The 14,152-nt window shown below is 41.8% G+C and overlaps 1 protein-coding gene across 4 annotated transcripts in view; it reads right to left on the bottom strand.

The window, feature by feature from the left end:
* Positions 1 to 14,152, bottom strand: part of Stim1 (stromal interaction molecule 1) — a 176,297-nt gene that overhangs the window by 12,890 nt on the left and 149,255 nt on the right. For all 4 annotated transcript variants that reach the window (XM_052714495.1, XM_052714496.1, XM_052714497.1 and 1 more), the window contains exons 5-7: positions 12,797 to 12,912; positions 7,884 to 8,061; positions 1,688 to 1,865 (exon numbers count right to left, since the gene is read on the bottom strand). In XM_052714495.1, the coding sequence (XP_052570455.1) occupies positions 1,688 to 1,865; positions 7,884 to 8,061; positions 12,797 to 12,912 (472 nt within the window). The remainder of the gene's footprint in view (positions 1 to 1,687; positions 1,866 to 7,883; positions 8,062 to 12,796; positions 12,913 to 14,152) is intronic.

The following is a 14,152-nucleotide window of genomic DNA, read 5'->3' on the forward strand; positions in this document are numbered from 1 at the left end:
GTTTTTTGTTTTGTTTTTTGTTTTGATTTTCTGATTTTGTTGTTGTTTCTGATACTGGGTGTCACTTGTTGTGTCCCAGGCTTGCCTGGAACTTGGAGTGCCCTTCCCATCTCAGCCATATGCTAAGCTCACTGGGCCTGCACCTCTACTTTGTGAGATTTCTTTACCATTCATTTGTGCCTCTGGTTTCCCCCACCCCTGTATACTGATTTTCAAATTGCTTAATAGACACTCATTTGGTATTTTAGATCTGGTGTGGTAGATTGAGAATAAAATAAAATTATTGCTAGATACTAAAAATAAAGTAAAAATTTGAGTTGTCTTTTCTTATTTGTTCTTTATATACCCTGAATGTAAGCATTTTTATATGTATGCATATACATACATACACACACACATATATATATAAATACACACACATATAATATTTCCTCTCTGATTGTGGTTTGCCTTTTTACTTCCTTTTAAAAAAAATATTTATTTTACATGTATGAATGTTTTGTCTGGATGTATGTATGTATGTACATCATATATGTGTCTGATGCCCTCAAAGATCAAAAGAGGGGTTCGGACCCCTTGAAACTGGAGTTATGGATGATTGTAAGCCACCATTTGGGTTCTGGAAATCAAACCTGGATCCGCTGTAAGAACAAGTGCTCTTAACCCTCAGTCATCTCTCCAGCCCTGTTTGGGTAGAGGTATTATTTTGTCTTTTGAGACAGGGTCTCACTATATAGCTCTGGCTGGCCTAGAACTTGCTATATAGACCCAGCTGGCCTGGAACTCACAGAAATCCATGAGTGCTGAGGTCAAAGTTATATACCACCACATTCAAGTGTTTTTGTTTGTTTGTTTTTGCTTTCCTAAGACTGTCGTGTAATGGAAATCAATCATCAATCACTACATGAAACCTGACTCTCACAATGTTAACTTAGAGAAACCAAATGCAAAAAGCATGTATACATAATGCCATTCTTTGTGCTGTTTTATTTTATTTTTGTTGTGCTGGAGATTGAGCCCAGAATCTTATGCATGCTGGGAAAAGATTCTACCACTCCAATAACATTTTTACAAAGTTTTTAAAAAGTTATGTGTGTATATTGGGGGTGGGGATATACACATGAGTACAGTACTCATGGAGGCCAGAAGAGGGTGTTGGATCCCTTGAAGCTGGAGTCACAGGCAGTTGTGAGACACCTAACATGGGTGCTGGGAACTGAGCTTGGGTCCTCTGTAGGAGGATATTCTCTTAACTGCTAAGCCTTCTCTCCACCCCCACTGATATTTTTATAAAATTCAAAATCATGCAAAACTAATCTAGTTTAGAGATTATGACAATAGTTACTCTTGGAGTAAAATTTGACAAGAGCAAAAGGGAGCTTTCTAAGTGGTGCTTACACAGGCATATTCATATGTAAAAACTTACCAGCTTGATACTTAGGATTTATTTACTTGATATTAAAAACCTCAATGAAAAGGGGTAGGGGTAAAAGAATCACTTTTATCTCCTGATTATCTGTCATTCTTTGAAAATAATGGTAAACATTTTTTTAGCTTTCCCACTACCCTTATTGGTAAGTCTAGAGAAAAGATTTGAACCATATTCAAAATGTTCACACATGAAGCTTTCTAGCCAGACCCTGGTCCCCTGCCCTTTACACATCTCTTGAGGTATCCAGGACCTTACCTGCTCCAGCTCTTCCTCAGCATATTTTTGGCGGCTCCTCTCATTCTCAGTACCTTCCCTCAGCTCCTTTAGCCGCTGAGCTTCCTGCTTGGCAAGGTTGATCTCATCACGCAGCTTCTTCTCCAGATGGACCTTCTCCACTTCCACTGTGCGGTGCTCCTCCTGGGCTTTGTGCAGCCTGGGGGTGGAGGTGGGGGGCAATGTAGAAAGCTAGAGGAGACCAGGCAAGGAGGTGCCAGCTAACATGCCACAAGTCGTGACAATAGGGAAGAAAACGAGAGCCACTAGCTCTCAGCATATAGCCTCTCTGCTGGCTGTGCAGATCTGAGCTAGTCAGGACCAACAGAAACCACAGTCATTAGCCTTAATTCTTAGGTTGGCCATTACTCTGCTGCTAATAAACAAGAACATGAAGTCAGGTTCACAAACATCTGAATACCTCCCCTAAAATATCTCACACATTGAAATTATAACAACTACTAGTTTACAAGGCAGTACATATTTGTCCTCCAAGCAGATAATAACACCAGCGTGGGACAAATGTGAAATGAAGAGGGGAAATAAAAGGCTAGAATTCAAATCTTTGTGATTTCAAAGTCCATATTATTTTCCCATTTCGAGACATATGGAAAGTTCAATAAACATAGAAAGTACTTAATGAAAGAGAAAAGCGAGGCAATACCTAATGGTTCAAATTTAGGTAAGATGGAGGTAGGAGGGAAGTTATGGAAGATGAGAAAAGAATTATTAACTCAACCTCTTAGACTCTCAGATGCCTGCTTCAAGCAGCATGCACTTGCATACGTTTCTATGTGTGTGTCTGTGTGTCTGTGAGCACACACAGAAATGCATGTTCAAGCAAGGGACTGGACTAAGTAGGTCTTAAAAGATTACCTGTTGCCTATGGACTTTTCATAGTTGGTAAGATTTTAAGGAAATCCGTTACAATAAAACTCTATCCTTAGCCTGGTGGTGGTGGCACACGCCTTTAATCCCAGCACTTGGGAGGCAGAGGCAGATGGATCTCTGTGAGTTCAAGACCAGCCTTGTTTACAGGTTGAATTCCAGGACAGCTACACAGAGAAATCCTGTCTGGGGGAATAGGCAGGGTGGAGGTGCTCATCACCTATTCCAAAGTTTACCAACAGTAGACTAATGGTTGTCTACAGTGAGATTCTACAATAAAGAGATGACTACACAGTGTTGAGTGAGGCAAAAGAAGGAGTGATCAACTGTGTCTGAAAGCAGTCAGGGAAGGGAATGGCTGGAGTAGATCTGTGCTGGCTACTTATATACCAACTTGACACAGCTAGAGTTATCTGAAAGGAGGGAAACTCAATTGAGAAAATGCCTCCATAATATCTAGCTGTAGTGCATTTTTTTAATTAGTGATTGATGGGGGAGGGCCCAGCCCATTGTGGGTGGAGCCATCCCTGGGCTGGTGGTCCTGGGTCCTATAAGAAAGCAGGCTGAGCAAGCCATGATGAGCAAGTCAGTAAGCAGCACCCCTCCATGGCCTCTGCATTAGCTACCTCCATGTTCCTGACCTGCTTGAGTTCCTGTCCTGACTCCCTTTGATGATGGACAGTGATGTGGAAGTGTAAGCTAAATAAACCCTTTCCTCCCAAGTTGCTTTTGGCTATGGTAGTTCATCACAGCAATAGTAACCCTAACTAAGTAAGACAAGACCCAAGAGAAAAAGTTTACCAATTGCTCTGAAAATGAAAAGAACTGTGCTATTGTCTGGTCTTCTCAACTCAGCAGGAAGCACCAAGTTAGCTGGGAACTAGGATATGAGAATAATAAAAAAGAGGAGAACAGACTTAGCAATCAAGTGCTGGGTTAGTCTGAGTGAGGTCCTTGGTTTGGTCCAAAGGAGGGGGGTGGGTAAGAACGGAGAGGGCAGGAAAGGTAAGAGAGGATGGAAAGGGGAAGTAAAAGGGAAAGGAAAGGGAAGAAGGAAGAGGCCAGTGAAGTAGCTCAGTAGGGAAAGGTGCTTGCTCCCAAGCACAACAACCGAGTATGATCCCAAGGACCCACATGGTAGAATGAGAGAACAGGCTCTGGTGAGTTATTCTCAACTCCAGACACACACCATAGTACACCGCCCCCCCCACACACACACAAATAAGTAAATGTAAGAAAACTATTTTTCAAAGAAAGAGGCTGGGCATGGTGGTGCACACCTTTAATCCCAGCATTCTGGAGGTAGAGGTGAGTGGATCTCTGTGAGTTCCAGACCAGCCAGGGCTACATAGTGAGACACCGTCTAAAAAAAAGAAAGAAAACGAAAAGAGAGGTAGGGTTTAGAATTGAGGTAGAGAAAAGTAAAAGATAAGGCCAGATGTGATGGCACATGCTTGTAGTACCAAGAAGTAGAGGCAGGAGGATCAATGCACATTCAAGGCCAACCTGTTCTACATAGCAAGTTCCAGGCTACCCAGGGCTACACAGCAAGATTAGCATCACTACCACCACCAAAAGTAGTAATAAGAAAGAGAATAGATAGACTACAGGATAAAAAGCCCCCCACCAAGGGATATGGTCTACTTAAAATGAAAATATCTAGGAATGGTGAAGAACATCTATAAATCCAACACTTGAAAAGTGGAGGCAGGAAGATAAGGAATTCAAGGTCAGCCTTGGCTATAAGAGACCATGTTTCAAAATCAACAAAGAAAAAAGATGATTAAAAGACAGATATCGAATTCAAATCTTTTAAAATAGCAAGTCCAGGCTTGGCTGTGGCTGTAGCCCTGCTAAGAAGAAACAGGCTACAAGCAGCTCTGCAACAGCCCTTTGCTGCCTACTCTGCCCTGGAGAAGGAGGCGATCATCCTTAGGATGGACACCAGATGGCGATATATGCACAGCTAAAAAAAAATTAGACTCGCCATTTCCTTCCATCTCCTTTCCTGGCTGATGTCTACTGGCCCATGACCCAACTGCAAGAAACTGTATCACTAGGGATTCAACCCTTCACCAAAAGGCTCTTGTCTCCAAAATAGCCTTTTCTGAAAAGCCAGTATTACCACAGCTTTCCTATATAATACAAAGTGCCATTAAAGTAAAACGGACCTACTTGTATCTCCATTCTCTAAATAAATATTATTGGATACAGAAATGAGCAAATAAATGTACAATCAAGCACTGTCCTACTCCAAGGCAACCATTAATTGGCAATATAAGGAAGAAAACTAATCAGCCTGATTGAAAGTCCCTAGCTGTGGCTCTAACACTTGTGTGACTAGGAATACATTTCACCTGTTTCTTCATAGCAAAAAGGAAATAAAATTCCTGCTGCCTCAAAGAATTATTTTGAAACAGTGAGATCCTAATTGGAATGTATATGCAGTGCTATATTTATTCACACCAAAGCTTCGTGGTGGCAGGATTTCTATAGACAGGAGGGACAAAGTGGCGTGTAGGCTCTGTATTCTGTCAGAGAAGGGCACATGTGTGTGCACAAGTCTAGAGGAGGGTGTCTGTCCCTTGCTTGGTGCTACAGTGGCCATTAAGCTCAGGAGGTTTTGGAGAGCAGGGAGGGCTCAGAGCTTAAGTTTTATCCCCAAACTTGGAATGTCTCTTGCTTAGATTCTTTTGTCTTTGGAATGAAAACAGTACATGTTTTTCAGACGAATGAAGTTTGGGAATTGTTCAGACAGCAGCAGTTAGCCTCTAGTTAGCAAGGATCCAAGAACAAGGCGCCCAGCAGAGTAATCAGGAATCAGCTTAGAAATCAAACTTCTCTTGCCCCCTAGAAGCAAGTGCACAGACATGAATCTGGTAAAGCTGCTGGAGAGTGTCAAAATTCCTAGCTCATAGGTTAGAGAAATGGCTCAGCCGTTAAGAATACTGATCCACCAGAGGAACTCGGATCAGGATGGCTCACAACTGGCTGTAACTCTACTTCCAGGGGATCTGATGCCTTCTTCTGGTGTCTCAGTTACCAGGCACATACGTGGTACACATACAGAAATGCAGGCAAAAGATTCATACACATAAAATAAAAACAAATCTTAAAGTCTTTGTTCATTGCTGACATGTAACCTTCCTAGCCTTTATTTCCTCAACTCCAAGACAGAGATAATAATAGTACCTAACAACTTCAAAGAGTTGTGATTATTAAAAGCAATAATACAGTTTTAAAAATATGTGGCTCATGGGCCAAGTGTGGTGTATGCCTTTAGACTTATCACTTGAGAGGCTGAGGCAAGCATATCTCTGAGTTCCATACCATCCTGGTCTACATAATGAGATCCAGGCCAGTCAAGGATACATTTAAAAAATAATAATAAATTAATTAAGTAATTAATTAATTAAAAACCCACCCTAAACCATAAAGAAATCTTGCTCATAAGAAAGCCTTTCCTGGCCCAACAAAAGAAAATTGTGTCTGCTACTTAAAAGTAGATCTTTAAATGTCTCAAGCATGGTAGTGCAGTTCTGCTATTTCAACACTTGGGAGGCTGAGGCAGGATCATCATGAATTCCAGGCCAGGCTTGGTTACACAGTGAGACCCTGTCATTAAAAACAAAAAACAATAACCAAAACACTAAAGAAGCCAAGTTGGTGGTGGAAACCTGTAATCCCAGTTTTTGGAAATCTGAGACAAGAGGACTGCTATGAGTTCAAGGCCAACCTAGACCTGGACTACATATAGTAATATTATGTCTCAAAACACACATACATATCATGTACAGAGAGAGAGGGAGAGAGAGAGAGAGAGAGAGAGAGAGAGAGAGAGAGAGAGAGAGAGAGAGATGGGAGACACAAACCAGGCTCCTTTCTTTCACGGGACAGTTTGAAACTGGGTCTCATAGCCAAGGCTGACCTGGAATTCCCTATGTAGTTGAGGATAGCTTTTAAACTCCTGATTCACCTGCCTCCACCACCTAAATGCTGGGATTACAGGCATATGCTCAGACATCAACTCTCTTCAGCCCCTTCCTTCAGATTAATGACAAAGAGTTCTGGAAAGGAATATATACTCAGTCACAGAAGTCAATACTTAAGGTATTTAGAGTATATGAGAAAGAGCTAAGGGAATAGGATGAAAGTTTTTTATGAGGTCACTTTAATTCTTTACCTCTTTCTTTATGAGATTGTGCCTTAATAGACCAGGCTGACCTCAAATTTGCTATGTAGTGAAAGATGACCTTGAACTTCTAATTCTCCTGCCTCCAAGCCCAGTTTTAAAAAAATATTTTTACAGTGAGTATGTATATGTATGTCTGTGCATATACCCACATGGGAGCATGTGGAGATTAGAGAATTAGTTCTGTTCTTCCCACATGTGGGTTCTGGTGTTGAACTCAGCATGTCAAGCTTGACAGCAAGCACCTTTACCTACTGAACTACCTTGCCAGGCCCCTAAGTCCAGTTTTATGTGGTGTTTGGCACATGCTAGGCATGAGCTATATTCTCAGTCACTTTTATTTTTATTTTATTTATCTATCTATCTATCTATCTATCTATCTATCTATCTATCTATTTATCTATCTATTTATTTATTTATTTATTGGTTTTTCAAGACAGGGTTTCTCTGTGTAGCTTTGCGCCTTTCCTGGATCTCGCTCTGTAGACCAGGCTGGCCTCAAACTCACAAAGATCCGCCTGGCTCTGCCTCCCGGAGTGCTGGGATTAAAGGCGTGTGCCACCACTGCCCCACTTTTTTGTTTTATTTTTTAAACAGTCTTGTGTAACCTAGTTTCGAACTTGCTAGTAGTCTATGAAAACCTTGTGCTCTTGATCCTTCTGCCTCCACCTCCAAAAAGCTAGGGTTATAGACACATGGCTTGTTTTCTGAGGTTTCTTTGGGAGCCAAGAGAAATAGTTAATGCACATATTTGCATGAGAAAGGAAGTAATCAAGATATAGGACAAATACAGAATGACCTACAACAAGCCCCCTGCCAGGGAAGCTCACAACCTCTGGCAGCTTTGCATTTCTCCTTTCAAGTTCAGAGAGGAAAACGTTAGTTTTGTTTTTAAATAAAATAGAATAAAATCCTCTCTCAAGAACGACCCAGGGCAGCTGAACTGGATGGCAGGAAGCTAGGATCTCAGAACAGTTTTAGAGGATGGTATAGCCCTTCCACCCATGTCAACAGGGTGTTAGGAGTTAAAGGGCTCACAAAACAGGAGACTCCCAAGAGCTGGCAGTACCAGGGCTGGGTAAAGAAGCAAGACCTTACCTTTCCTGAAGGTCATGCAGACTCTGTTCGGCTCGGTGTAACCCTTCTAGATCCTTCATCATCTTCTTCATGTGCTCCTTAGAGTAGCGGTTCTGAATATAGGCAAACCAGCAGCCACCCACGCCAATAACAATAGATACCACCAGCATGAAGTCCTTGAGGTGATTATGTCGAGTCACTGTCAGACAAGAGAGGGCATGGTGAGTCAGGGTACCCATAGCAGATCTACTGCAGTCCCTCTTCAAGGATTCCTCTTGTGAAAGGCAGGCAGACTTTTCAACTCAGAAGGAATTGATTCTCTTAGGCACATATGCCCCATACTATCATGATAAAGTCTGTTCTTATCTCTCTACCAGCCAAGGCCTAGTTTGGATAGGATCATGGGTCAGAGAATAATTTGAAGGCTTATTAACTCCTCCTTCCCTAGGATGCAGTGCGGAGAATAGTGCCTCCTCAGTGCGTCTCAACCATCTTTGGGTGGGATAGGCCTAGGCAACCACGGGGTTCTATGGAATTACAGACAAAGTAGCATACCCTATTTCCATGCAAGGGAGGGGAATTACTAGGTCCAGGAGGGCAGCCATAGGTGTTTAATACAGGCTCTTTGAGAGAAAACTGAAGAGCCTTTACTGCAATGGTTCTCAACCTGTGGGTCACAACCCCTTTGAGTCACATATTGGATATCTTGCATATCAGATATTTATATTATGATTTATAACAGTAGCAAAATCACAGTTATGAAATAGAAATGAAATAATTTTATGGTGGGGGTCAGCACACCATGAGGAAGTGTATTAAAGGGTCACAGCATTAGGAAGGTTGAGAACCACTGCTCTAATGGTTACTCTAGCCTCCAGTAAATCCTGTACTCCCAGCCATACTCAAGCCTTCATTCTTTTGTCTTCAGATACAGTGAAGTATTTATTCAGCACAGGAGTTGCTTTTCTTCCTGGAATATACTTGCTTCCTCCACAGTCTTTACAAAGAGCCTTGGATATTCTTTGTCTTCCCTAATTGTTAAGAACTGATCTTGGTTTGTTGCGATTCCTCAATGACAACATCACCACATACACACTTTGGTACTAGGGCTTAAACCTCAGGAATACTAAGCAAGTAATCCATCTTTGAGCTATACCACCAGCCCTTTTTCCTTTTATTTTGAAGCAGAATCTCATTAACTTGTTTAGTCTGAGGTAAACTTGCCGTCCTCCCTGTTCAGTTGGAACCTCCAGCTCACCCTATTCCTGTCTCTCTCTCTCTCCAAACCCCACCCTCTCAGAGAATCACCATAAAGAAAAGGCGCCAAGAAGCCCAGTTACACATTCCTGGTGACATTGCAACTTCCTCCCCTGTTGCTGCCAGAAGCCCAAGTCCCTGCCTAAGCATTCCAGCTTTTGACCATACTTGGGCACAAACCTAGCTTGTGGCAGAAACGTCATCACCCCTTGCCTACAGGTTATCTAATCTCCCTGCTTTAGTTCGGGCGGGTGGCTTCCCCAACCTCCATCTCTGGGAATGGAGAACCCACCCAGGAGTTGCTTTGCTCAAATAAACCTGTTGTTATACTTTTTCAATTCAGCTTGATCTGGCTATTATCCAGATACAGAAAACCTATTACTCCCAAGTAGCTAGGATTACATATCTGCACCACCAAGCCAAACTCATTTTGCATTCTTTTTTTAAAATTACATTTATTTGTTTATTATTTATTTATTTAAACATGGGCAGGGTGGAGGGTGCATGCCATGGCACATGTGAGGTCAGAGGGGGTCAGTTCTCTCCTTCTACCATGTAGGTCCTATGGAACTTGGATCATCAGGATTAGTAGCAAGCATATTTATGTCTTGAAACATGTCCATCAGCCTTCCTCTTACATTTTTTAATTATATGTGTATGTATGTATGTATGTATTTATGTATGTATGTGTATATGCAGGTGCCCACTGAGGTTGAGAGGTATTGAATCCCCTGGAGCCAGAGTTATAGGCAGTTGCGAGGTACCTAACATGTATGCTGGGAACCAAACTCAGGTCCTCTTCAAGAGCAGTATGCATTCTTAACCACTAAACCATCTCTCCAGCTGTAATCCCCTTGGGAAGTTGAGGCAGGAGAGAGCTGTCAAAAATCCAAAACCAGCCTGAGCTGGTCCTTGTGTGGGAGGGGGTGGAGGGGTTGGAGTCCTTGCTCAGTCAAGAGCCTGAGGAAGGAGAATTATCACAAGCTCAAGGCCAGCATAGACTTCAGAGTGAGACCCTGCCTCAAAAAATTTTTTTCTCCATCCAATAAATATTTTCTTCTCATTCTCTCCCCTTTCCAGTTCCTGCCCACCACCAATATGTATTTTGACTCTAGGATGTGTCTACGGAGTTACTTATTCTGGGTGTTTCATATAATGAAAACAATGTAATCTTCTGTAACTAACATCTTTTATTTAGTATAATGGTTATTTTATTGTATTTAATTAATTAATTTATTTGTTTATTTTAGGTATCTGCTGTGTGGATCAGCACTTCTATCTCATGGCTGCAAACACTCCATTGCATGCATACAATACAACTTGTTTATCCATTCATGAGCATTCAGGGTATTTTCCCATTCGGCCTTAGACTTATGCTGTTATGAACATGTGTCTACATGTACTTGTTTGAGTACCTGTTTCAATTTTTTGGTTATATACTTATGCATGTAATTGCTGGGTTGTGGTAACTCTTATGTTTAATTTTTGATGAACCACCAGACTGTTTTTTCATAGTAACTGCATCATTTTACATTATCATCAGCAAAGTTGAAGAGTTGCAAGTTTTCGTATCTTATTTTCCATTTCTTAGAAACTATTATTAGGGGCTGGAAAGCTGGCTCAGCAGTTAAAAAGCACTTGCTATGCAATCAGTAGGGCCAGAGTTTGGATCACAGCACCCGCATAACAAGCTAGGCATCCCACAAACACCAGTAACTACAACTCTGAAAGATCAAACTCTTCCAGCAACTGCATGTGCACACCAGTGAACATGTGTAAACACACACACACACACACACACACACACACACACACACACACACACAAGATAAATAAGCCAACAAACTAACAAATTTTTTAAAGCCTAAAAAGTAACCAAAAAGTCTGAACTTCTTTTCTTTTACAGACAGGGTTTCATTGTATAGCCTGGCTGGCCTGGAACCTGGTAAGTAGACTACACTGGCCTCAAACTCAGAAATCTGCCTACCTCTGCCTCCTGAGTGCTAGGATTAAAGGTGTGCACCACCACACCCAGCTGAAATTACTATTATTGCTCTTGTTATAGCTATGCTAGTCTAGATGGTATAAAATATTCTTAGCTTATCTCAGGAGCAGTTTTCTGACCTCTGAGCACCTTTAGTTTTAATCACACTCAGTATATAAGCTGTATGAAATGCACCTAGGAAAAAAATGTCCATGTTACAGTACCAGTCTTCCCCGCCCCATTAAGGCCCCTGCTGCTGACTCTGATCATCTGGACCTAGCACCACGGAGCCAGGATTCTGGTCCATATGTTAGTTGATTTTTCCATCTAGACTATTTGCTTGCTTCACTCTGTAGTTTCTTCCTTTTGCTTTTATGAAGCAGAGTTGGGGTTTGATAAAGATATTTTAATATAGACTTCAGTACAATTGTTTAGAGAGAGGCTCTCAGAAAAAAAAGTAAAACACACCCAAGAACAGTGTTGTGGGCTTCTCAAAGAAGAGTTACGGCAAATAAGACATGCCCAAGTGTGGGTACAGGCCCTCAAGGGAGATCTGCTTTCAGTTTCTTTCCCACACACCCCAACCCTCACATACATAGGATTTCACTACACAACCCAGGTGGGCAACTACCCAAAATTCTCCTGGCTCAGCCTCCTGTACAAGATTGGAGATGGACACCACCATGCCCTAACAGAAATTTTGGTCATTTTTCTCTCTTGACTCCATTAAAATAAGAAAAGGATGGCAAGGCTAACTATTCTCACCAATCAAAACTCCAGAGGCTGAACTATTTAATAAGTGTCTGTTGCTACATCAAAAGTCCATTTAGTCTTTCCTGGCTACCCACGTACACAGTTTTCAGCAATCAGTCCCTTCCCTCTGTAAAGCCCAGGGATGGCAGCTAACAGCTGAATGACACTCATTCTCTATGTGTTACTTAATTGTTTTAGCCTCCAAACCTTCTTTAGGTTGTTTCCTTCATCTACAATGTCTTCTCTTGGAAAATCCACGAAATAAGGCTTGGCACCCTCTGAAAGACAGACATCAGGTGCCACCTCTCCCAAATAATGTCCCTAGTCTGGGACACACAAGTAAGAGTACTAATAGAGAACACTGGCTTTAGTTTGGCCGTGCAGGAGTCAAACCTAGGCCCTCATGAGTGCTAGGTGGGCGTTCTATCACTTGAGCTACATCCCCAGCCTGGAACGATCACAGCACCCTACTAGGACAGACCATGACTGATTCACTAGGACTTTCTATAGGATCCAGCACAGCACTAGCAAAAAGTAAATCTTTCCTTAAAATACTTAATGAATGAGTAGATTAAACATTTAAATAGAGTTAGACTTAAACAAGAATGTTTCATATTTCAACACCAGTGGAATAATGAAGGTGCTGTCTTGTCGGAGTGCCTAGGAGACTAGGGATTTCAGCCTAGCCACTCCCAGTGGTTTTGGGTTTCCATGGCACAGCAGTAGACCTCTACACAAGACTCACAGAGAGGGGGCTGGAGAGATGGCTCAGGGGTTAGGAACACTGGTTGTTCTTCCAGAGGACCTGGGTTCAGTTCCCAGTACCTACATGGCAGCTAACAATTGTCTGTAACTCCAGTTCCAAGAGATCTGACACCTTCACACCAGTGTACATAAAATAAAGTTAAATAAATTACTTTAAAAAAAAAAAAAGACTCACAGAGAGGAGGCCCGAAGAGCACTGTGTCCAGGGCCTTCAGCTGTAGCTTTTGCCTGTGGCTCCGATCTGTCATCTTCAGTACAGTCCCTGTCATAGTGGTGTTGGTTACAGCTAGCCTGTTAAGGGAAAGAATAGGGGTCAGGTTTGGGACAGCAAAAAAATACCCTGGAAGGATTACCTATCTCCTCCAGGAACACATTCAGCTTTTGATGATTGCTCTCCTCTGTACTCTAGAACACAGAGTCTCAACAAGTGAGGTGGGTTTTTGTTTTTTTTGTTTTTGTTTGTTTGTTTAGTTGGTTGGGTTTTAATGTGTATAAGTATTTTACCTATGTGCATGTCTGCACACCAGATGCAGGCAGTACCCACAGAGGCCAGAAGGGCATTTGATGCCCCGGAACTGGAGTTACAGATGGCTAGGCCACCAAGTGGGTGCTGGCAATTGAACCCAGGTCCTCTGGAAAAGCAGCCAGTCTTCTTACTGCTGAGCCATCTTTCCAGCACCAATAACTTGTCTCTTAACAGGGAGAATTTACCAAGAATTTGATCACCCTCCAGACCTACAATCTCCTAAGCGCTCTACCCTCTAAGGATTAACAATCTGTGGCAATTCCCATATTTATTACATATTTTTATACTTCTTATTTCTTCTTTTTCCTGTTGTTGTTTTATATATGTATGATATGTGTATGAGTGTGGGCATGCATGTGCCACAGTGTGCATGTGGAAGTTTAAGAATAACTTTCAGGAGTTGATTCTCCCCTTCCACATTGTTGTAGGAGGATTTCTCTTACTTCTCCCATGAGATGTCATCCAGGCTAACTAGTCCATGAGCTTCCAAGAAATTGTCCTGTCTCCACCTCCCATTTCACTGTGAAGTGCTAGGATTACACCACACCTTGCTTTTTTTTTTTTTTTTTTTCCCCTCTAAAGGTTCTGGGGCTCAAACACAGATCAGGCTTATACAGCAGGAGTTTTACCAGCTGAGCATCTCACCAGTGATTTCACTTGTGCTTCTGCTTCCAGAGATTATCTGGATTATTATGTAGTAGTCCCTACCTCTCATCACATGAAAACGTACTCTCTTGTCCAGGCCAGGTCAAAACATCATGTTCAAATGACTCACTGGTTCTTGGGCCTTCTAACCCACTACTTATGAACAAAACTGAGTTAGTCCTATTAGCAAGTATCTGAGTAATTGCAATATAGCTTACTCCTAATAAGACTAATGTAGTTTTTATGACCTTTAACCACACTAACAATAAGACTTTGTTATTTAAAAAAAAAAGATAATAAAATGACTGAAGAAAATTAGACTTCATCTTTTTTTCTGTTGAAACACAGAAGGTATAGAAG

This window comes from Peromyscus californicus, unplaced genomic scaffold, assembly GCF_007827085.1.
Source record: "Peromyscus californicus insignis strain IS unplaced genomic scaffold, ASM782708v3 Scaffold_4__1_contigs__length_199733344, whole genome shotgun sequence".
NCBI lineage: Eukaryota > Metazoa > Chordata > Mammalia > Rodentia > Cricetidae > Peromyscus > Peromyscus californicus.